This window comes from Hyperolius riggenbachi, chromosome 4 (genome assembly GCF_040937935.1).
Source record: "Hyperolius riggenbachi isolate aHypRig1 chromosome 4, aHypRig1.pri, whole genome shotgun sequence".
In the NCBI taxonomy this organism is placed as follows: domain Eukaryota; kingdom Metazoa; phylum Chordata; class Amphibia; order Anura; family Hyperoliidae; genus Hyperolius; species Hyperolius riggenbachi.
Window position 1 is genome coordinate 132,991,222 of NC_090649.1, and position 26,377 is coordinate 133,017,598.

General features: G+C 41.6%; 1 protein-coding gene across 5 annotated transcripts in view; it reads right to left on the reverse strand.

Moving 5' to 3' along the window:
* LOC137571506 (glypican-5-like) overlaps positions 1–26,377 on the reverse strand; it is a 557,948-nt gene that overhangs the window by 150,626 nt on the left and 380,945 nt on the right. For all 5 annotated transcript variants that reach the window (XM_068280728.1, XM_068280727.1, XM_068280726.1 and 2 more), the window contains one exon: positions 5,333–5,453. In XM_068280728.1, the coding sequence (XP_068136829.1) occupies positions 5,333–5,453 (121 nt within the window). The remainder of the gene's footprint in view (positions 1–5,332; positions 5,454–26,377) is intronic.

Genomic DNA, 26,377 nt, shown 5'->3' on the forward strand with positions numbered 1-26,377 from the left:
AGTTTTCAGCCATTATAGTTTTACAATAATACATGCCTCCATAATTAAAACTCACGTATTGTATTTGCCCATTTGTCCCGGTTATTACACCATTTAAATTATGTCCCCATCACAATGTATGGCGACAATATTTTATTTGGAAATAAAGGTGCATTTTTACAGTTTTGCATCCATCACTATTTACAAGCTTATAGTTAAAAAAAAAAAATAGAAATATTTCATCTTTAAATTGATATTTAAAAAGTTTAGCCCCTTAGGTAAATATTTACGTGTTTTTTTTTTTTGATTGAAATGTTTTTTATTAAACATTTTATTTGGGTATTTTTGGGAGGGTGAGATGTAAATAGTAACTTTTTTTAGGTAAATATGTGTTGTTTTAATTTTTTTTTTACATTTAGATGTAGTTTTACTTTTTCGCCACAAGATGGCAGCCATGAGTTTGTTTACATGACGTCACACTAAGCGTAACATGTACGCTTAGAGGGACGTAGGGGGCGCAAGAGACAGAAAAAAGCGAGGCTTCCGAGAGAAGCCTTCGCTTTTTCTGCAGGGGAGAGGAATTAATTATCGGGCACCATGGCCCGATTGATTGATTCCTGGGCTAACGATCTGCGGCCGGGACCGCGCGTGCACGCGCGCGATCGGCCTCGGGAGCGCACATGGCCAACTGGACGTAGCAGCTGCGTAGACGTAGAAGCTTAAATGGTTAAGGTTTAGTGAATCAAGTTGCCCTTTGTGTGGCGGCAGTTGTTGCACAAGATACGGAGCATGGTCCCGACTAACAGGCCTCTTTCATATGAGCAGATGAAGGTGCTGAATAGGCATGGTCAATGAGGTGCACTAATTTCGAGTGGATGCAGCATTATTCAAATTTTGTATGCAAATTTATGCATAGTGTGAAAATGAACTCTTAACCATTCACCGCCATCCTAACGTATTAAAACGTCATGCTTACCTCTATTAACGTCAACATGGCGTTTTACTACATCGCGCATTCCCGCCGTGTGCGCGCCGCTACCGCCGCTGTTTCCATTGGGATCCTGTGCTGGGTGATTGGGGAAGAAGACCGAACGGTCCTCTACCCAATCGCAGTTCCTGGAGTGAATGGACGTGACCGCGAACAGCGGCTACGTCCATTCACATAAACAGGAAATGTAACAATTAAATAAAGTGTGTAAAAAAAAAAAAAAAAAAAGGGAACACTTCCTATAACGAGTGTTCACTAGCGCCATCTTGTGGCCAAAAAGTATATTACATCTACAAAATACATACATTTTCAAGTACATTATGCAGGAGAACAGAGGCGCCAAAAGGATAAAAGGAAGCTAAATGAGCTTAAAAACCAAATTCTTGGTAAATAGAGGAGGTAGTGGTGGACTTACCTCCTCCAAGTAGACACACAACGACTGTAGTAAAGACAGTCAATATATTTTATTTATGAACTCCAAATATGCAACGCGTTTCGCAGGTTTGATCCCGCTTCATCAGGCAATAACAACGGAGCAATAGCATATGTGGTCAGTAGAAGAGCCAGGCACCTCTGTGAGGTGCCTGGCTCTTCTACTGACCACATATGCTATTGCTCCGTTGTTATTGCCTGATGAAGCGGGATCAAACCTGCGAAACGCGTTGCATATTTGGAGTTCATAAATAAAATATATTGACTGTCTTTACTACAGTCGTTGTGTGTCTACTTGGAGGAGGTAAGTCCACCACTACCTCCTCTATTTACCAAGAATTTGGTTTTTAAGCTCATTTAGCTTCCTTTTATCCTTTTGGCGCCTCTGTTCTCCTGCATAATATTGAGTCCACCCTGGGTGGAGGGTTGAACCCCCTTTTTCTCATCTACAGAGAGCGACTTCTTATTCCTGAGTGGGGTCAGGAAAATCTCCCCACCTGCCTTTACAGTGGTTGCCTAATGGTAACCCTGGTTTGTGAGTATTAATATTTACTCTATCTAGTAACCATTTACCAGTACATATTACACTATTGGGGCTCTTGGTGTTCCTTGTTTTTATTTTCAAGTACATACACTTCATTAATAAAATTACACTTCCAACTCCCCCCCCCCCCCCCCCAAAAAAAAAAACACTTGTAAAAAAAAAAAAATAGTTGCCTTAGGGACTCAGCTTTTTTAATCTATATTTTATGGGGGGAAATTAATTTTAATTTATTACATAGGGGCTTGTAATTATGGCCAGAACAAAAAAAAAACAGAACAGAAAAATAACACTTATATTTCAAAATAATATACTGTCACCATACATTGTGATAGGGACATAATTTAAACGGTTTAATAATCGGGACAACTGGGCAAATAAAACGTGTTTGTTTTATCCACAGGAGAATGTTTAATTTTAAAACTATAATGGCTGAAAACTGAGAAATAATGATCATTTTCTTGTGATAAGTAGTAGTAAAGTTATTAGGGAATAAAAGGGAGGAGCACTGACAACTGAAAATTGCTCTGGTCCGTTAGGATAAAAACCCTTGGAGGTGAACTGGTTAAGTTCTGCTGACGTAAAATTTGATTGGTCCATTTTCAAGATGCATACTTTTGCATAAACACTTTGCATAATCCGGCTTTTGTGCCCCAAGCAATGTGTGCTGGGGTCACCAACTATCGGCTGGCAATCTTACTTTTTAACCATGATATTTAAAGGGAACCTAAACTGAGGAGGATATGGATTTTTCATTTATTAAATAATACCAGTTGCCTGACTCTCCTGCTGATCCTGTGTCTCTAATACTTTTAGCCACAGCCCCTCAACAAGCGTACAGATCAGGTGCTCTGACTGAAGTCAGACTGAATTAGCTGCATGCTTGTTTCAGGTGTGTGATTCAGCCACTACTGCAGCCAAAGAGATCAGCAGGACTGTCAGGCAACTGGTATTGTTTAAAAGGAAACATCCATATCCCTCTCTGTTTAGGTTCCCTTTAAAAAAAAAACATCACTGCAACCGCATATGAATATTATATTATACCATAAATTATTCAAATTAAAGCAAACCTGAAGCAAAAAAAAAGTATGATATAATGAATTGTATGTGTAGCATGGATAATAAATAGAACATTAGTAGCAAAGAAAAGAGTCTCATATTTATATTTTCAGTTCTATAGCGTTATTTATTACATTGCATTTGCAGTTTAGAATCCACACCCTGTATTTTAAACTGTAAAACAACTAATGACCCTTTTAACTTAATTGCAGTCATTATAAAGTTTATTTTTGCTACAGATTTGCTTTAAGGATGTGATATGCTGTATTTCAATTTCCAGGTGAAGCTTCCCATTGGCCCTGGCTGGCCCTGGATGGGACATAACTTATCTGAGTTTGCTGGCAAGACCATTGCTCTATTAAGTGGGAAATTCAAACATGCCAATGGTGACAGCCACCAACAGCAATAAGCAGCAAAAACAAGGATAACAGAGGCGCCAACAAGAATAAAATAATTAAAATCCGCTTAAAAGGAAGGATGCAGGAGGACTCACCTCCCTCAGGTAAAAACCAGACCAGCAAATAAGCCGTTAAATAATAACAGAGGCGCTTGATCCAGAGCTAGACCTACTGCTGTGTTTCTCCAAACTTGATTGCCTGATGTAGCGGGAGTTTTGCCCGTGAAACGCGTTGCATACCTGGAGAGTCCTCAATAAATAGTACTGTTATTATTTAACGGCTTATTTGCTGGTCTGTTTTTTACTTGAGGGAGGTGAGTCCACCTGCATCCCTCCTTTTGAGCGGATTTTAATTATTTTATTTTTGTTGGCGCCTCTGTTATCCTTGTTTTTGCTGCTGATTAGTCCACCCTTGGTGGAGGGGTGTATCCCCAACTTTCTTCTACCTACAGAGAGCGACTTTTTAATACCTGAGTGGGGTCAGGTCATAATCATCCCCACCTGCTGTTTCAGTGGTTGCCTTTGCGGTAACCCAGGCTTGTGAGTACATCTATTGTTTGTCTGTATTCATTTCCATTTGATCCTGACATACTGCACCATATTGGGCTCTCGGTTTCATTTTTTGTCTTTTCAAAGCTACCAACAGGAATAAGGCAGGAACAAGTTTAAATTGCTGGGTGATCAATCAAACCAGAAAAAGCACAGAAGAAGATGGCTTCATTGACATGGATTTATGGGGCTTGGCAGCAATGGCAGAGAGACTAACAAGGATGTACGAGGCAGGACATGAGGTGAAAGGGATGTTGCAAATAAATTATTTTTCTAAAAATTAATTCTGTATTTTTTCACTTAATTTAATTTGATGTGAGTGTTTGTGGTCTACATTTAGGCTCCATTCACACCTAAAAATGCAAAGGTTTTGCGTTTTTGTGTGTTTTTTTTTCCCTCCTGGCTCTCCACTATACACTTTTTCAGAGCGGTTTTGTAATTCACTCCCTGAAGTCAAGAAGTGAACTCTTTGACCCGGAAAAGCATAAATACAACGTATTTATTCTTAAAACCGCTCAAGCAATTGCAGCACAAAGTGATTTTGTGAGCGTTTTTCCTACTCCTTTCATTATAGTATAAATGCCTCAAAAATGGTACAGGCACGAACCGCTCAGCTGTGAACTCTCTCATAGGGAATCATTGCACAAGCGTTGTTGATTTTGAAAATCACCTGTGCTTGAAAAAAGGCGGAAAACACCCCTAGTGTGAACAGGCCCTTAGCCCTTTTAACAAAAGCTGTGACCAGGCAGCACTATAATAAGCCCTGTAAACAGATGCACACCTCCTGGGACCTGAAGGTAAGAAGGTATAAAGGACATGAAGGTATAAAAAAGTACCTTGTCACTGGGACAAGGATGTTCGCAGGGTAAGAGATTTTGTGAGGTACCCCCAATCTTGGCCACTAAACCAGCATGATTGGAAAAGGAGTAAATGTTTCTCTGGACTGAGGCTACACAATTTTATTGTCTACACCCCACTTTTATCGCACTGTACACAGGCATATGTACATGCTTGCGCATAGAAAATAAAACATATGTATGAAAGATATTATGTTTATTTATGGGCATTAATTCTGACTTGACTAGCGAGACCTTTATCCCGCATAGATGCATTATGGAGAAGAGATCAGAGGATGCAGCTTTACTCTGATGATCTCCTTAGATAGCCGAGCATATGAGCTGCAATCGATATTACTGGCTAGAGCATTTTTTGCATCTCTGGCAGCAGGGACCGATGTGAACAGTGTGTGCACTTGGTAATTTGTTGACAGTATATAAATGGATAAAATAATGCCAGAGACTAGGTGGCAAAAAGAAATATCACAAACTAAGTCCAATCTGACATACCAGAAGCAATTATCCATTGGTTACACAGACGGTGTTCATACCTGTATGAAGAGCTGCAGCTTATTGATGACTTGGCTGACAATGACATTGGACCCCCGGACTTTAACTTCTGGATTATTCACCTGATCCTTGAAATGATTGGAGACCACAAGCTTTGAATAGCTACAAAACAAGACACAAATGATAAATATATGATTTCAGTATTATGTATGTTATAAATATTAATAACACCCCTATAACTTCAGTTTCCAAAGCACAGTGTTTAGAAGTGATATTTGGCTCCTCTCTCTCTTGTATTCCTCACATTCACTCCTTAACAAGCTCCTGCTATCACCAACTCAAAAAACATATCTCCCACCTGACCTTTTCTCACTCTGGACACAACTAAAATGTTATCACATGCTCTTATAAAATCTCGTTTGGACTATTATAATAAACTGCTTGCTGGGCTATCAGCTAACAGACTGGCACTGCTCTAATTTGTACTCAACTCAGCTGATCAGTCTCATTCATCTTTCTTCTCGTTCTTCCCCTGCTGCTCCTCTCTGTCAAGCTCTTTATTGGCTACCAATTAACAAGATGATCCAGTTCAAACTCTTAACCCTAACCTACAAAGCTCTCCACCGTCTCTCTCTCCTGTACATCTCCTCACTAATTTCCAGATACCAACCCAATCGCAATCTCAGATCTGCACATGGCCTTCTTTTGTCCTCCTCTAGAATCAACTCCTCACATTTATGTATACAAGATTTCTCACATGCTTCACCACTTCTCTGGAATCCCCTTCCACAACACATCTGTCACTCTACAACTTTTGACATCTTTAAACACTGCTCCAAAAAACTCACTCTTTCCAACAAACATACGCTTTACCTTAGGCCATCCCCTCTTTGACTTCTGGCCAAGTTATACTCCTTACTAGATAAATTAAAAACACAACTGCCAGTATCTATAAATATTGAATACTACCCCATCTCTTGTTCTCCCCCTATTCCTTTAGATTGTAAACTCACAAGGGCAAGGCTCTCTAACCCTTTTGTGTCTTGGAATTTTTTTCACATTTAATTCATTGTGTTACTTTTGTCACTGTAATTACCAATTTTATATCTTTGTACCATTTCTGTATAAATTCTGTATTTTATATATTGATGTACACCATTGTCTGTATAATTATGTACTCTATGTTTGTTTCTTACTTTGTACAGTGCCGTGGAATATGGCAGTGGACATGCACAGCTTTGCAGTTGATGAACATTAATAAGTACTTTGCAGAGCAACTTAACAGTTTTTTAGATCTACTCAGAAAAAAATGTCACCCTGGATTATTTTTGGATTCGTCTGAAAATACTAACATTTCTGATCCATAGTCAATTATTTCCTGGGAATTATTGATTTCCTGCCAGTGTTTACATATTATGGAACAAATATGAACGGTCACCTTACTGTATCACCTTGGCCATGTAAGGCCAACATAAGAAGGTACTAGAAGAGATAGACAGTTGGGTAAAATGGCAAATGTCCTTTATGGCTATAGACAATTTCCAAAATGGTCATATAAAATCACTGCGATTGAATGGGCATTCTGGGTGGCAGATATTGCCATTATTCTCTAGTCTCAAATAAATATGTAATGGGAATTTGAAAATACTGTCCAAAACAAGTTCCACTAAAGTCTAACTTATACCAGGGCCAGAACTTTCATAGTGGCCAAGAGGGCAATTGCCCCAGAGTTCCAGTGCCTGTGGGGGCCCTTAAGGTGTCCCGCTCCTCTCCAGTTATGGTGACCTCATGAACGCGTGAAAGCTGTGTGTACACTCCGTATAGAAAAAGGGACATATGATGGACACCTAATGATATTGTGTGATTAGGGGCGGGGGGATGGGTCGGGCCTGGCAGACAGCTCAGGAACCCTGGGGTGATTTGGTTTCAAGGGGGGGTGTCAGCTCCCCAAGTTACTTTTGCCCAGGGCCCAACTGTAGCTAGAACCGGCCCTGACTCATAGTTAGTGGAGCCGGTTATCATTAGGACACTGAGAAGTGAACAAGAACAGCCGGAGGGACATAAACGCTCATGTAGCTGCTTCTAGGAGGACATCTACAAGCCACACATTTACTGATGGAAAAACACATTGACCGTCCCTACTTTATAGCCAGGATTTATTTAGTAATAAACAAAACAGAAAACCACAACACTGCTTTATATATAAGTCATAGTCCAGGCTGAAGGAAACAAATGCTCACAATTTATTGCACTGTAACAGCACCAGAGTATAATCAATGTATGGGAGGAAGGATTGGCTCATAGCAGAAGAGTAGCACAGCTGCTTTCTTGGTCCTGCTATGCTCCCTTACTTCCTGTTTGGATCAATTGTAAATGCATAACAAGCCACTGAGACACGCTGATGTCATATTAGTAAGGTCACCTGGAGGTAAGGATTACAGTCACTGTACAGCAGTGATTTGGAACTAAAATAAATCAATATAATAAAATTAAATCGTGGATGTACATACACAGTGATATTTGTATTTTATACAGGAAAATAGTGAAGATTAACAAGGTTGCCAAAACTTTCATACCCCACTGTGTATATGTATATATATATATATATATATATATATATATATATATATATATATATATATATATATATATATATATATATATAGTATTATTATTATTATAAAAATAATAATAATAATAAGATGTATAACAAATTCCAAGACACAAAAGGGTGAGATAAACATATTTGCACTGTCTCAATCTTACAAGTAACGTCTTCTTCTTTTTTTCTTTACTCTCACTGTAAGGGTTAAAACCTTGTATGCATGTTGGATGGTTCTGAACTGAAGGTGGGTGCGGTCTTTTCCGAGAATGCAGTGTGTGTACATTTGCCCCGGATCGCCCTTGATGTGTGTGTGAGTGTTCGTTTCTGCTGAGTGCAGGTTGAGGGCATTGTTCTCCTACCTACCCTGCAATCTATACGACTCCTCCGCTGCCAGCCTTTTATAACTATGTTTTTACACATTTGATCACAAGATTTTTTTTAGCTCTTTTTTATATAGACTTCAGCTGCATTACATATTATTGGTTTACATCTCGCATTACTTACATATTAGTAATTTGAAGGCGTATTACATGGCCGTATGAAAGGATGCTGCCTACTTTTCCCGCTTTCCTCTTTGACCTTATTATTAGATCTACTTGGTGTGCATGTCAATTAACTATAATTAAACTTCATAATGTGCCCAAAGTATGAAAGCCTCATGTGTGTTATTTGTGCTTCTATGGTGAAGTCTGGGTTCATTTGGTGAAGAATCCACTTATTTGTATCTTTCAAGCCTAGCTGGACTCATTTCCAGATACCATCCCAGACGCAACTTCCCACTCTCTGCTTGGCACGCACTCACCCACCCTCAACATTTTCATATGTCATTTAAACGTCACCGCAGACAAATACGATGCCAGTACTGATCTGTTCTTGTTCTATCCTACTCAACACACTAAAACTACAGATGCCAGATTCTCTCCAACCAACACGACTGTGAAATTCTAAATTCAGTTCAGTTGTCCCAGGATGTCCCTAGTGTCACCCAAAATAATCACTAATGATTGTTAAAGGCAACAGGAACTGATTGTCTGTACAGTCCTTCAGACATGCAGCTTACTGACTAACCTTTACCTCGTATTCCAACAGTCACCTCAGCTCAGACTGTAAGCCTTTATGGACATGGCCCTCTCTCCTAGTGCTTCTTGGTGTTGCTGTATATTGCTCATTTTACAAGGAGGTCTTAAAATCAATATGCTATCCATGCTTTCCTTTCTTGAGGTTGTATACGCTGTGTGTATTATCCTACATTGCCATAGAAGATGCTGGTGCTAAATAAACCAATAATAACAATAGTAGTACTGATATGTCACCTTATGGTCTGTATGAGAGCAGTTTCTAGCCACAGGCCATCCAGTCAAAGGCCTGATGCACCCTCTAGTGTATAAAGCGTTATACTGCATCCTCTGTACATTGATTAAATTCTATTTCAGGCACTCTGCAGTGCACAATACAGTGTAAATTATCCAGCTTTCTGTGTCCCTGTGATATTTTAGATTTCCAAGACCATCAACTGTGCATTCCAACATTCCAGCCTCTCCTGATATACAATCCTCCCTCCCTTTCCATAAGGTGTCCGTGTATATGTGTGGTCAGGGGGACACAGGTTGTCTTGTCTGGGGCACCAAATAGGTCAAAGACAGCCCTGATCTGTATTTACATTATGTGAAGTAAGCATAGGCCTGAAAGGTCTTCCTTACAATGCAGGGTTTTCTGCATATACAATGAAACTGTTTTTGTTTGTTTAAGCATAATAGCGTGCATAATAGTGTTCAATAAACAGCCCTATCACTGATGATACTTGTCTTAGTTATAGCCATCAATTCCCATTAGAAATCCAATAGCACAGTTTTAATCAGTAATCCACAGAAATATATTTTTTTCTTTATTATTTCTTATTATATATATTATATCTTTCTTATTTTTTTCCTTTTAAAGGGAATCTAAATTACTTTTTAAAATACAATTTTTACAGTAGAGTTTCCCTCTGAGGACAGCAGTCCGAGACACTCGTATCTGTCTATCAAGCAACGCACCCAGAACAGCTGGTATGTTTCACAGCTACAGTCCAGATTATAGAACCATTTAATCCCACAGTAGACAGCTGTTTCAGACATTTTGGTCATCAGTATAAAATATGGGAACCTTGATCTTTACACAGTAGGCTTTGAAATGTAGCAAGAAAGGAAAACTAACCAAATATTGTAAATAATAACAGTGTCCTTTTAAACAGCATTTCCAAGAAAACTGAAGATATTTTGAGCAAAACAAACATTGTCATTTCTGTTTATAAAAAAATGTCCTAATTTTAACAAGGTTCAAATTTGAGGATCTCTGCATAATAATAATAATAATAATAATAATAATAGCATGTTTTGGCTTGCAGACCAGATTCATCTATAGCACTATGAACTGCAATGGATCAGAGGAAAGTTAAAGAGTCTATACTTTGCATTTGACACCAAGCGAATGAACCTGCCATTGTGTACCTTCTCATTAATAATAAAATTCCATTTCATCTGCTAATATGTACTAGGAGCATACATGTGCAGTGGTGATTAGTATTACACCATCTCTGTGTGTTAATATATGCTTGGCCAATATTCTTCTGAATTTCTGCAAAACTCAAACAGACCACAGCTTTTTTTTTTTTTTTTTTAGCATGGGTGAGACTGAATACAGACAAGTGGAGACATGACAGACATCGTTGTAAATTTAAAAGAAAAGCTGTAGATGGGGCTGCAAATGGAGCAGGGGAACTGCAGCCCAAGGCAGGAGTGGTGATACAGATTAAAGAAGTTCCTGCTGTATATGTGGGCTGCACATGGAATGAGAGCGAGGTTGCTGCACAGAACATGGTGTGATGTACAGGTCCTTCTAAAAAAATGTGCATATTGTTGTGATAAAGTTCATTATTTTCTGTAATGTACTGATAAACATTAGACTTATATTTTAGATTCATTACACACAACTGAAGTAGTTCAAGCCTTTTATTGTTTTAATATTGATGATTTTGTCATACAGCTCATGAAAACCCAAAATTCCTATCTCAGTGTTCCTATCAAGTGTTTTTAAAACAAAAAAAGTCAACCTTCAAATAATTATGTTCAGTTATGCACTCAATACTTGGTCGGGAAACCTTTTGCAGAAATGACTGCTTCAATGCGGCGTGGCATGGAGACAATCAGCCTGTGGCACTGCTCTGGTGGCCCAGGATGCTTCAATAGCGGCCTTAAAGAAAACCTAAACTGAAAATTAAAAGTCAAAATAAGCATACACAAGTCATACTTACCTTCCATGTAGTCTACTCCTCAGTGTCTTTATCCTGTCCCGCGTCCTGTTTGTTCACTGTGACCAAGGGAATTTTCCGTCCTCCATTTTGAAAATGGCCATTACCCATAACAGCTTTCTGGTCAGCACACAGTTAAACTGTAACATCGCCCACTTGAGCCATAGGGAACCATGGACATTACCGGACACATGAGTTGTCCTCTCAGCTACAGTGGTGTGAAAAACGATTTGCACCCTTCCTGATTTCTTATTCTTTTGCATGTTTGTCACACTTAAATGTTTCTGCTCATCAAAAACTGTTAACTATTAGGCAAAGATAACACAATTGAACACAAAATGCAGTTTTAAATGATGGTTTTTATTATTTAGTAAGAAAAAAACCTCAAAACCTACATGGAGCTGTGTGAAAAAGAAATTGCCCCCTGAACCTAATAACTGGTTGGGCCACCCTTAGCAGCAATAACTGCAATCAAGCGTTTGCGATAACTTGCAACGAGTCTTTTACAGCGCTATGGAGGAATTTTGGCCCACTCATCTTTGCAGAATTGTTGTAATTCAGCTTTATTTGAGGGTTTTATAGCATTAACCGCCTTTTTAAGGCCACAACATCTCAATAGGATTCAGGTCAGGTCAGGACTTTGACTAGGCCACTCCAAAGTCTTCATTTTGTTTTTCTTCAGCCATTCAGAGGTGGATTTGCTGGTGTGTTTTGGGTCATTGTCCTGCTGCAGCACCCAAGATCGCTTCAGCTTGAGTTGACAAACAGAAGGCCGGACATACTCCTTCAGGATTTTTTGGTAGACAGTAGAATTCATGGTTCCATCTATCACAGCAAGCCTTCCAGGTCCTGAAGCAGCAAAACAACCCCAGACCATCACACTACCACCACCATATTTTACTGTTAGTATGATGTTCTTTTGCTGAAATGCTGTGTTACTTCTACGCCAGATGTAACGGGACACGCACCTTCCAAAAAGTTCAACTTTTGTCTCGTCGGTCCATAAGGTATTTTCCCAAAAGTCTTGGCAATCATTGAGATGTTTTTTAGCAAAATTGAGACGAGCCTTAATGTTCTTTTTGCTTAAAAGTGGTTTGTGCCTTGGATATCTGCCATGCAGGCCGTTTTTGCCCAGTCTCTTTCTTATGGTGGAGTCGTGAACACTGACCTTAATTGAGGCAAGTGAGGCCTGCAGTTCTTTAGATGTTGTCCTGGGGTCTTTTGTGGCCTCTCGGATGAGTTTTCTCTGCGCTCTTGGGGTAATATTGGTCGGCCGGCCACTCCTGGGAAGGTTCATGACTGTTCCATGTTTTTGCCATTTGTGGATAATGGCTCTCACTGTGGTTCGCTGGAGTCCCAAAGCTTTAGAAATGGCTTTATAACCTTTTCCAGACTGATAGATCTCAATTACAGTACTTTTGTTCTCATTTGTTCCTGAATTTCTTTGGATCTTGGCATGATGTCTAGCTTTTGAGGTGCTTTTGGTCTACTTCTCTGTGTCAGATAGCTCCTATTTAAGTGATTTCTTGATTGAAACAGGTGTGGCAGTAATCAGGCCTGGGGGTGACTACAGAAATTGAACTCAGGTGTTATTTAAGTTATTTAACAAGGGGGGCAATCACTTTTTCACACAGGACCATGTAGATTTGGAGTTTTTTTTCTCACTAAATAATAAAAACCATCATTTAAAACTGCATTTTGTGTTCAATTATGTTATATTTGCCTTATAGTAAACGTTTTTTGATGAGCAGAAACATTTGAGTGTGACAAACATGCAAAAGAATAAGAAATCAGGAAGGGGGCAAATAGTTTTTCACACCACTGTATAACTGAGCTGAGAGCTGAGAGGAAAACTGATGTACCAGGTAATGTCTATGTTTCCCTATGGCTCAAGTGGGCGATGTTACAGTTTAACTGTGTGCTGACAAGAAAGCTGTTATGGGTAATGGCCATTTTCAAAATGGAGGACGGAAAATTCCCTTGATCACAGTGAACAAATAGGACGCGGGACAGGAGAAAGACACTGAGGAGTAGACTACATGGAAGGTAAGTATGACTTGTGTATGCTTATTTTGACTTTTAATTTTCAGGTTTTCTTTAAGCTCATCCAGAGTGTTGGGTCTTGTGTCTCTCAACTTTCTCTTCCCAATATCCCACAGATTCTCTATGGGGTTCAGGTCAGGAAAGTTGGCAGGCCAATTGAGCACAGTTCTCTTCAGCCTTAATGTCTGCATCCAACTCTCACTAGCACAATGATCCATGACATCGTACCTGTTAAAGCTGCTTGGACTCCGTCAAGGTTATCTTACCAACGCAGCAGCATGTAAAATGGTAGCGACTGCAGACGTAGAATGTAAAATGTACTGTTAATCCTTTTAGTTTAGTCTGTGTATTTGTACTTGTAGCCATATATGTAAGATAGACAACTGTTGACGTGTATTTTGCCTTTGCCATGTATACCACAAGCAATTCCGAGTACGGTACCCCCGCACTTGGCGAATAAATCCATCTTGTATCTTGTATCTTGTAATACCATGGTCAGTAAACCATTTACCAGTGGTTTTGGCACTGTGAGCAGGTGCCAGGTTGTGCTGAAAAATGAAATCTTCATCTCCATAAAGCTTTTCAGCAGATCGAAGCATGAAGTGCTCCAAAATCTCCTGAGAGCTAGCTGCATTGACCCTGCCCTTGATAAAACACAGTGGACCAACACCAGCAGCTGACATGGCACCCCAGACCATCACTGACTGTGGGTACTTGGCACTGGACTTTAGGCATTTTGGCATTTCCCTCTCCCCAGTCTTCCTCCAGACTCTGGCACCTTGATTTCCGAATGACATGCAAAAGTTGCTTTCATCCGAAAAAAGTACTTTGGACCACTAAGCAACAGTCCAGTGCTGCTTCTCTGTAGCCCAGGTCAGGCGCTTCTGTTGCTGTTTCTGGTTCAAAAGTGGCTTGACCTGGGGAATGCGGCACCTGTAGCCCATTTCCTGCACACGCCTGTACACAGTGGCTCTGGATGTTTCTACTCCAGACTCAGTCCACTGCTTTCGCAGGTCCCCCAAGGTCTGGAATCGGTCCTTCTCCACAATCTTCCTCAGGGTCCGGTCACCTCTTCTCGTCGTGCAGCGTTTTCTGCCACACTTTCTCCTTCCCACAAACTTCCCACTGAGGTGCCTTGATACAGCACCCTGGGAACAGCCTATTTGTTCAGAAATTTCTTTCTGTGTCTTACCCTCTTGCTTGAGGGTGTCAATGATGGCCTTCTGGACAACACTCAGGTCGGCAGTCTTACCCATGATTGCGGTTTTGAGTAATGAACAAGGCTGGGATTTTTTAAAAGCCTCAGGAATCTTTTGCAGGTGTTTAGAGTTAATTAGTTGATTCAGATGATTAGGTAAATAGCTTGTTTAGAGAACCTTTTCATGATATGCTAATTTTTTGAGATAGGAATTTTGGGTTTTCATGAGCTGTATGCCAAAATCATCAATATTAAAACAATAAAAGGCTTGAACTACTTCAGTTGTGTGTAATGAATCTAAAATATATGAAAATCTAATGTTTAGCAGTACATTACAGAAAATAATGAACTTTATCACAATATGCTAATTTTTTTTAGAAGAACCTGTATGTGTGGGCTGTTGATCAGAGATGGTCGGAAATGTCAATTTCCGTTTTCACAGAAATTCTGATTACCAAAAATGCTGATTACCGATATCATGGATTTCCAAAATATGACTACCAATTTCCGAGGAAAGTCTTTTTTTTGTCATTTGGTTAATAAAGTTAGTTAATTATAAGAGTCCTGGACCAATCAGAGAATGCAGTGGTATACCGTGGCAATTGGAATAATACAGAAATGTTAAGCCAATCACAAGACTCAGAAATACTCAGTAGTATTCGAGACATGTGATTGGTCTAAAATTTATCTGATTTTAACTGAACAATTCTGCATTTTCTGATTGGTCCAATGCTTCCAAGGTATGTGAGTGGGGTAAAATTACCGACTTGTATTACCACAGCATTTCTGCTGAAATCCGATTTCTTAGACCGATTTAAGATGACTGCTGTGATAAGCCCATTTCCGTTCAGAAACTCGGTAATCCGCTACTTTTGATACACATGGGAAGACTGCTGCACACAGTAGGAGAGATGCTTACAAGGAATGGGGAATACACATGGAAGAAGGTGGGGCAGCCCAATAATGAGTTGACATTGGGACAGCATCTAAGCAAAATCAGCCAAAATTACCTAGTACTAAATAAATGTCCTGCAACAGAAAAAAGGGTAAAATAGACAAAGATGCTTCTCACAGCTTGTATCATGACATAAATGAGACAAATATTTGCAAATTGATCTCTGATTTAAATATGTGAGATTACAACAATAAAATGTTCCATTTTGGTAAGAAGTATGCAACAGGCTGACCCTTTAATGTCCCTGGCCCATATGCAATTCATTTTTTCACCTGAGTGTAAGACTCGAGGCAGCTACGGCGAACAGCACCGCCGCCGCAGCTGCCTCCATGCGGCCATCCGCCCGTCCGGCGTCTAGGACGCTGAGGACGGAACGTTCGCTCGGGCAGGGGGTCGCCTTAGTGCGCGCGCGCGCATAGACAGAACCTTTATGCGGGGAGGAAGCCCGTCAGCTGACCTGCTGGTCGGCTGACGTTAGAGTCCCACGGCGCCCAGGATTGGCTGATGGTAGGGGGGCGTGCCAGTGGGGTCTCCTCTGCTTCTTAAGCCTCCGGGCTTCATTCAAGCATTGTCTGTTGTCGTGAATACTTGCGTGTTAGCGCTCAGACCTTAGACTAGTTCCCGGGTGTTGATGCCAAGGACTTCACACCTAGACTAGGATATTGCTTTCTGTATTGATCTCCTGTGTATGACTCTTAGCGATTACTCTGACTCTGATCCTGCTTTCTGATTCTGTACTTTCGCCTATCTGCCTACCTGTTTCTGAACCTCTGCCTGATTACCGATTACTCTCTTGTCTCACGATTCTGTACCGATACGTACCTTCTTGTTGCTAAACCTCTGTCTGATTACCGATTACTCTTGTCTCACGATCCTGCACTGATACTTACCTCTCTGTTGCCGAACCTTTCCTACCTGACCATTCTACTCTCCAGTGGGCCCTCGCCACTGGTGAGGTGTTAACTACGCCAGCTCCGCTGGTAAAGCAGTTCTGCTAGGCTGTAGTCCAGCCTTAATTACCTGCTCATTAGGTAATCTGTCATTGTAGTATTTCTGTGTCTCTTAGGCTGCAGTATAGTCTGATTCACCCGCCCCTCGGGTGTTCAATTGCCTGCAGTACATTCTGAATCACACGCTCCTCGGGAGATCCAGCCTCTTCAGTATTGTTTCTCCAGCTTGCTGGAGGTTGTACTTTAGTGCACGGTCAGTGTACTGTTTATACCTCATTAGCCCCTCTGGTGAGGTCTCATTATACCATTAAAGTTACGGTTGCACCAAATCACTACACACTCTGCTCCTTGTCTGCTATACTAGTATTATTGGTGATTCTGAAGATCACCCATAATCAGGTATAGCGTCTATATTATTGGTGATTCTGCAGATCACCCATAATCAGGTATAGCGTCTATATTATTGGTGATTCTGCAGATCACCATATAATCAGACATCTGAGCTACGACACAAGACTGTTACACTGAGTTTCATCTTCTCTTTAAACTAAATTTGCCTCATTTTACAATTGAAAAAGTACCCAAAAGTTGGTGAAAAGGTACCATCAAATTTATTTTGAGTACTTTCTTGCTTGCTGGTGACTTAAAGAGAATCTGTATTGTTAAAATCGCACAAAAGTAAACATACCAGTGCGTTAGGGGACATCTCCTATTACCCTCTGTCACAATTTCACCGCTCCCCGCCGCATTAAAAGTAGTCAAAAACTGTTTTAAAAAGTTTGTTTATAAACAAACAAAATGGCTACCAAAACAGGAAGTAGGTTGATGTACAGCATGTCCACACATAGAAAATACATCCATACACAAGCAGGCTGTATACAGCTTTACTTCTGAATCTCAAGAGATCACTTGTGTGTGTTTACCTTCTGTCCCCAGCTTCTCTCATGCACTGAACATTACAGGCTTCCTGCAGACAGTTCTGCCTATATGTCGTTAATTCCTTAGTATGTGACAGACCAGCTCCTTTCACAGCCTCCAGAGGAGGATTTTTATCCAGCTCTCTTCTATCACTGATAAGATAGCAGAGAAGCTGCTGGCTTATGTAAATAAAACACACACTGGAGTGTGCATAGAGGAACAGTTCAACACTGAAGAACTTGGCAGCCTTCCAGACACAGGCCGACAAGTCTGACAGGGGAAAGATACATTGATTTATTACAGAGATGGTTATAGTAGAAAGAGCTGCAGCAAGCCAGATCACATTAGAATAGGTTTAGGAACTTGTAGGATGGTAGAAAAAACGTTGTAATTTTTGTTACAGAGTCACTTTAAAAGACATTTTATGACAAGTTATGAAAATATCACCTAGGAGAAAACTCAGGAGAAAAAGTGAATTTGCATAAGGGCCCCTAGATACTACACTGATTCCATTTTTGAATGCTGTTATAGGTGGCTCTCCCACCACCAGTGATCTCACCGCCTGATCTTCACTTTATATAGAGGGTTTCCTGACTGCTCAGAAAAAGGACTTTTTATTTCCTGAACAAGAAAAGGAGAAGGTTCTTACATTTTTACTGCTTAGGAAGCAGAAGGGTTTTTTCCTCAATGCAATGATTATGGGCAAATGAAACTGAAGTGCAAGGCATCAGTGTTGGTTGATAGACTTCCCACCACATCTCCAGCTCTGTTTAGTCACTTTTAGCTGGTGGCACTTCCTGCTTCCTGTACATGCCTGTAGGCAGAATCACAGCACTAAGGACCAGGAAGCAAGCTACTACCAAGGAAGTAGAGACTTTCCAAACTTTTCATAGATGTAAATGACAGAATTGTGTGACTACTGAACATCTGCAAATGTTCATTTCATGTTATAATTGCACCCATCCTTTAATTTAGGCAGGAGGCAGGTGTTTTTCTGGCTATTAAGAAGTGTGCTGGTGAATCACTTTTATGTATTCTGAACAGAAGAAAGTGTATTGCTAACAACAAAAGATTACATTTGAACATATCTTTGCAATTTAGGAAATGAATGCTGAAACTGATTGGTTGTTCCTATTTTCTTTTACTGCTGTATTCATAAACTAGTTTCACATTCCAGCTAACTGCTAGGCTAGAGCCTTCCCTCTGGTATCCTCGTGCACTGGTTTATTAAATAAGTGTGCTAAAGACAATAACCTCCGTCACTAATGACTCATACAGGCTGCCTCAGCTGGTCAGCAGGCTTCAGGATTCTCGATGGCTAGTTCAGCTTCCATAATTACAATACAGATCAATGGGTGAATAATCTAATGGATACTCCATTGGGGACTTATATCTGTGCAAATGCCTCCCTTGGCTCAGAGTAATTAAATAACTGATGGAAGTTCCTTAAAAGCATGTTTGGCTTAAATGAAGAATGAAGGTGACCACACAATACAATTAAAATATCCAATTTTAGACCAATTCGATAAATACGATCAGTTGTCCCAAAAGATCAAACGCTTTTCTTGTTTTTGATCGAGAAATCTGATTTAATTTTTTTTTTATATTGTACATGTTGGAAAATTCAAACCAATAATTGTATGGTGTGTGATGGATTGTGAAATTGTATTCAACCAGAAAAAAAAAAAAATATGTAACTATTCAGTGCATATTTCTCTTCTTATTATTGTGCTGCTTTTTATTGTGTTATTTATAATGAAACACATAGACACATATAACACTCACTCGCAGGTGAGTAGGACGGAAATCTACATGACTCAAAAAACTAACAATGAAACTTTAACCATACCCAGACACTCTACCCTCCCCCCAATAATAGGATAATTATTCTAGAGTCGTTCATATTATGCAGTTAGCATTGATACAGTAAAAAGTAATATGCATTAAACTGTCCATAAAGTATGAGATGTACCCATTTTGTGTATCAATAGTATTATTATGTCGTAGCTTTATTACTGGTCCATTGGTTTCCATACTTTATTACATTTCTGGGGACAACCCCTAGCGATATATGCTGCTTTATAGAGGTGGACTGACTCAGTTACTAGATTTTTCCAGTAACCCAGGGATGGCAGATCCACCATTTTCCAGTTGAGAATTATTGATTTACGATAATAATATACCCACAAGAGTCTGTTGCGCTCTCAAATGAGCTACCCCCGACACCACACCCAAGATGCAGACCAGAGGATCACTGGGGATGACAATTTTAGTAATCTTATGGTGGCCATACATGGTACAATAAAAACGTTCGATTATCCCTTTTTTTCGATCTAAATGATCGAATCGAATGAAAGTTGAAAATATTTTTTTTTTCGATCAAGAAATTCGAACGATTATCCCGTTTTTTCGAGAAAAATCAGATCGGACATGCTGGAAAAATCTTTATATTCGATCTAACGGAATAATCGAACTAAATTATCTAATCGAAAAAAATGAAAAATTGTACTATGTATGGCCACCATTAGTTATGAAATCTCTTATGCTATTCCAAATAGGAAAGAGTCTTGGACATGACCATAAAATATGGTCCAAATCCGCCTCTATCGTGCCACATCTCCACCATGCTACAGGTTCATTAGGATTAAATTTGGTGAGTTTTGCAGGAGTTAAATTTGCTCTGTGTAGAATTTTGAATTGAATTAGTCTATCCCTGGTAGCAATTAGATAGTTGAAGCAGGGCTTAATCCAAGCATCCTCCCATTCTTCATCATCCATGTTGGGTAATAATGTCAGCCATGGTTGTTTGAATTTGGAAATATGGGGGTCAGTTATTAAAATTATATTTTGATACATTTCAGAGAGCGCCTTGGAGAGTTGGTCTTTATATAAAATTTCCTCTAGGGCTGAGAGGCTAACTCTTACTGGGGTATTTCCATATTGCTTGGAGAAGGTGTGCCTAATTTGAATATATCTGAAGAAGTGTGAGTTGGGTAATGTAAATTTCTCTTTGAGGAGGTCAAATTGAGAGAGGGTTCCTGCAGTGATTATATGTTCGACATGAGTTATTCCTTTGGCAATCCACACTATAGGATGAGGGATTGTATAAAATTGTTGCAAGGATGGATTATTCCATAATGGGGTTTTGGGGGACACTTTATTACCATTAGTGGAGTTCCAATTAGTGTTGGGCGAACACCTAGATGTTCGGGTTCGGGAATGTTCGCCGAACATGGCCGCGATGTTCGGCATGTTCGGGCCGAACCCCGAACTCCCCGAACATCCCGCTTTTGGGGGCCCTATGGGGTTGCAGGCATAAGGGGGGAGCATGCCCCGATCGCGGGGGGGTCGGAAATTCCCCCCACCCCCTCCGCTAGCGCTCCCCCCTCTGCCCGCTTCCCCATACAAAAGTTTAAGGAAAGTAAAATAGTACCGGTGGTAGTGGCTGGCAGTGGCACTGTGAAGTGAGTGAGGAGGAGGAGTCCGGAGAGTGACACGTTGAGGGAGGCCGGGCAGCGGGCGGTTCAGCGGTAGTACCCTTGTGGTACTTCCGCCCTTTCTCTGACCTCACGTCCTCTGCATACGAGGGTACGCGTCACGCGTACCCTCGTATGCGTCATCACGCAGAGGACGTGAGGTCAGAGAAAGGGCAGAAGTACCACAAGGGTACTACCGCTGAACCGCCCGCTGCCCGGCCTCCCTCAACGCGTCACTCTCCGGACTCCTCCTCCTCACTCACTTCACAGGGCCACTGCCAGCCACTACCACCGGTACTATTTTACTTTCCTTAAAGTGGTCTAACACCCAGCATTTCAACTTTGCTTTAAAAGATTGCTTACAGCTTATAAACTATTATGCCAGATTTTTTTTTTAGCAGAAATTCACTGAATGGATTAAACATGACATTTTAGTGCTGCATTTAGCTAGAAATGCTCCTCGTGCTTGCTTGTTTAGTTACAAATGTATCTATCTACAATGTAACAAACAAACACTGCTCTGAGAGAACAAAGAGGGCTTCCCCAGCAGGCTTTTCAAAGGTCTATTTGTATTCCAAATAAAGATACATTTTGTAACTACAGATAAGAACGGATGCGGATTCCTAGTTAAATCCAACACTAAAATGTCATGTTTAACCCATTCAGTGAATTTCTGCTTAAAAAAAATCTGGCATAATAGTTTGTAAGTTGTAAGCAATCTTTTAAAGCAAAGTTGTAATGCTGGGTGTTAAACCGCTTTAAACTTTTTGTATGGGGAAGCGGGCAGAGCGCTAGCGGAGGGGGTGGGGGGAATTTCCGACCCCCCCCCCCGCGATCGGGGCATGCTCCCCCCTTATGCCTGCGACCCCATAGGGGGGCCGTATTCGGCCGAACAGGGCCCTGTTCGGCCGAACAGGGGCCCTGTTCGGACAGGCATTGAGCCGTTCGGGCGAACCCGAAGAGTTTGGCCGAACACCACCAGGTGTTCGGCCGAACTCGAACATCACCCGAACTAGTTCCAATCAAGGGCAATATTCGAAGCCTTAAAGGAGTTATCAGGCAAAAAAAAATAAAATAAAAAGTTTCACTTACCTGGGGCTTCTACCAGCCCCATGCAGCCATCCTGTGCTGTCGTAGTCACTCACTGCTGTTCTGGTCCCCCTCCATCAGCTAGTTTAGTTTTTGCCGACCTTGGGGTCGGCGGGCCGCATTGCGTACATTTTTACGCATTCCTGCTGGTGCAGGAACATTAACACATACATTTTTACGTGTTAGCGGTTCAATGCGTTCATTTTTACGCATTGAACCACTAACACGTAAAAACGTATGTGTTAATGTTCCTGCACCAGCGGGAATGCGTAAAAATGTACGCAATGCGGCCCGCCGACCCCGAGGTCGACAGAAACTAAACTAGCTGATGGAGGGAGACCAGAGCAGCAGTGAGTGACTACGACAGCACAGGATGGCTGCATGGGGCTGGTAGAAGCCCCAGGTAAGTGAAACTCTATTTTTTTTTTTTTTGCCTGATAACTCCTTTAAGGACAGTTTTCAAGTTCTGGGTTAAATTATAAGGAGCTTTAAGGCCTCTATACACTATTTTGTTAAGCACTTCAAAAGAGCCAAGTATAGCTGCATCCAAGACCATGGCGGCGTTAGAGTCATCCTGCACCAACCACCACCGGGCAGTAACCAATTGGCTCGCAACAAAATATTTAAAAAGGTCAGGAAATGCCAGACCACCTTCCGTCCATGGCCGCTATAGTTTCTTTAGGCTAATTTTCGGGTTTTTGTTGTGCCAAATAAAACTGGTAAGTATAGAATTTAGTTGGGAGATAAGTTTCTTTGGTATCTATGTTGGACAGTTGCAAAATAAGTATAAGTCTTTGGGTAACAATTTCATTTTAATCAAATTGATCCTTCCGATAAGTGAGAAGGGGAGGGTTTGCCAGCTCTGAAGCCTCTGCTTGGTGTATTGTATCAAAGGAAGAATATTATTATCTACCGTATATACTCGAATACAAGTCGACCCTGTGTATAAGTCGACCCCCAAAAATTGACCCTCACAGGGTGGATTTTTCCAATTATTCAAGTATAAGTCTATAGGTAAGTCTATAGGTAAGCCAGCCAGGTATGTGCCTCCAATATAGGTAGCCAGCAAAGGGTAGGCAGCCAGTTATAGTTGCTCCCAGTATAGGAAGGTAGCCAGTATAGTTGCCAGTAGCTAGGTAGCCAGTATAGTTGCCAGTAGCATAGGTAGGTAGCCAGTATAGTTGCCAGTAGCATAGGTAGGTAGCCAGTATAGTTGCCAGTAGCATAGGTAGGTAGCCAGTATAGTTGCCAGTAGCATAGGTAGGTAGCCAGTATAGTTTCCAGTAGCATAAGTAGGTAGCCAGTATAGTTGCCAGTAGCATAGGTAGGTAGCCAGTATAGTTTCCAGTAGCATAAGTAGGTAGCCAGTATAGTTGCCAGTAGCATAGGTAGGTAGCCAGTATAGTTGCCCCTAGCATAGGTAGGTAGCCAGTACAGTTGCCCCCATGTATAGGCTGCAGCGGTGGGAAGAGCGGGCATGGAGGCAAACATCTCACCTTCTATCTTCCATATCTACTTCCTCTCCCAGGCATCCCATGCGTTAATACTAGTGTCTCCTGTGATGACATCATCACAGGAGACGCTGGTATCAACACAAGGGGATGCATGGTAAAGGAAAGTAGATGGAGGATAGAGGCTGTGGAAGGTGGGATGTTTGCCTCCATGCCCGCTCTCCCCGCCGCTGCAGCAGTCTCCTCTCACCATCCACCGCTGGACGCAGTCTCCTCTCTTCTCCTCCACTCGCGCTGTAACTTCTGCTCCCGAGGTCATGTGACATCGGGAGCCGGACCATCTCTGAAGGGGGTAGACGCGCGAGTGAGGGAGAAGAGAGGAAAAGAGAGGAAACTGCGCCCAGCGATCGATGGTGAGTAACCCCTCCACACACACACCCCACATCCATAACCCACACCGTCACCCCACACAGGCTGTAAGTCGCAAAATTTAGGACTATGCGACTATAAGTCGACCCCCCCACTTTTGTACTTTGAATCAGCCCTAAATTTTGCGACTTATACTCGAGTATATACAGTACATATTGTGAAGAATCATTGGTTATCCAAACTCCAAGGTATTTTGTTTTGGAAACTATTTCCATTGGGGAGTGTGGTATAGGGGGAGAATTTAGTAATAGTAATTTAGATTCGGACCAGTTAACCATCAACCGGACAGGGGAGCAAAGGCGTTGAGGTTATCCAAGACTCCCTGGATAGAGACCCCGGGATCTTTTAAATATATAACAAGGTTGTCGGTATACAGGGATACAATCTCCTCCAGCCCCCCAACTGTGAAACCAGTAATGTAACTACATTGCCTAAGGGCAGAGGCAATCGGTTCCATGGCAAGGGCATAAAGTGCAGGAGAAAAAGGGCATCACTGTCTGGTACCTCTGTGCAGTTCTATCGAATCAGATAGTTCAGAGCCAATTTTTATCTGTGTTGTTGGATTTTTATAAATACAGGATCTTCTCAAAAAATTAGCATATTGTGATAAAGTTCATTATCTTCTGTAATATACTGATAAACATTAGACTTTCATATATTTTAGATTCAAATACACACAACTGAAGTAGTTCAAGCCTTTTATTGTTTTAATATTGATGATTTTGGCATACAGCTCATGAAAACCCAAATTTCCTATCTCAAAAAATTAGCATATTTCATCCGACCAATAAAAGGAAAGTGTTTTTAAAACAAAAAAAGTCAACCTTCAAATAATTATGTTCAGTTATGCACTCAATACTTGGTCGGGAATCCTTTTGGAGAAATGACTGCTTCAATGCGGCGTGGCATGGAGGCAGTCAGCCTGTGGCACTGCTCAGGTGTTATGGAGGCCCAGGATGCTTCGATAGCGGCCTTAAGCTCATCCAGAGTGTTGGGTCTTGCGTCTCTCAACTTTCTCTTCACAATATCCCACAGATTCTCTATGGGGTTCAGGTCAGGAGAGTTGGCAGGCCAAATGAGCACAGTAATACCATGGTCAGTAAACCATTTACCAGTGGTTTTGGCACTGTGAGCCGGTGCCAGGTCGTGCTGAAAAATGAAATCTTCATCTCCATAAAGCTTTTCAGCAGATGGAAGCATGAAGTGCTCCAAAATCTCCTGATAGCTAGCTGCATTGGCCCTGCCCTTGATAAAACACAGTGGACCAACACCAGCAGCAGACATGGCGCCTCAGACCATCACTGACTGTGGGTACTTGACACTGGACTTCAGGCATTTTGGCATTTTCCTCTCCCCAGTCTTCCTCCAGACTGTGGCACCTTGATTCCCGAATGACATGTAAAAGTTTCTTTAATCCGAAAAAAGTACTTTGGACCACTGAGCAACAGTCGAGTGCTGCTTCTCTGTAGCCCAGGTCAGGTGCTTCTGCCACTGTTTCTGGTTCAAAAGTGGGTTCAGGCTTCCATCTGCTGAAAAGCTTTATGGAGATGAAGATTTCATTTTTCAGCACGACCTGGCACCTGCTCACAGTGCCAAAACCACTGGTAAATGGTTTACTGACCATGGTATTACTGTGCTCAATTGGCCTGCCAACTCTCCTGACCTGAACCCCATAGAGAATCTGTGGGATATTGTGAAGAGAAAGTTGAGAGACGCAAGACCCAACACTCCGGATGAGCTTAAGGCCGCTATCGAAGCATCCTGGGCCTTCATAACACCTGAGCAGTGCCACAGGCTGATTGCCTCCATGCCACGCCGCATTGAAGCAGTCATTTCTGCAAAAGGATTCCCGACCAAGTATTGAGTGCATAAGGCCCGGTTCACATTAGCGTTCGCTATCCGGATTTTCCGGATCTGACCCGGACCGCATACTGTACAAACGGAACGTACGTTCCGCATAGCAATGTAAAGTCTATGCGGACGTTCACACGCGTCCGTTCCGTACGTACCGGAGCCGGATCGGATCCGGACTCTTTTCCAACATGCGCAATTTTTTGGGTCCGGATCTCCGGCCCACGCACCCGGACCGGAGCCGGACCTGAGCCTGACAGCACCATCCGGAACACAGAAACCAATGGGAAACGGAAGGCACAGAACACACTGCCTACAAAAACCTGACGTTCTACCCCACTTCCTATGCGTATCCAAGCGGCCATTTCAGATGGGGACACATGGGCCAAGCATGTCTGGAGTGGAGCAGCAGTGACAGACGTGCTGGAGCTGTTTGACAGAATGTCGGAGGTGGAGGTGAGGCCTACAGCGGAGGAACCTGATTCTACAGGTGCACCAGGTGCACCTTCTGCTGACCCCAAAATTTTTTTCTTAAAATTTCGCTATTTTTTGCCCACGGATCCGGATGGCAGCTTGATGCATGCCTGATGCAAACGGACCGGATCCGGATCGGATCCGGATCGGAACCGTACGGTTCTGATCAGGATCAGGTCAGGATCCGATCAGGAACCGGTCCGTTTACTTGCCAAAACGCAAGTGTGAATGGGGCTTAACTGAACATAATTATTTGAAGGTTGACTTTTTTTTTGTAAAAACACTTTTCTTTTATTGGTCGGATGAAATATGCTAATTTTTTGAGATAGGAAATTTGGGTTTTCATGAGCTGTATGCC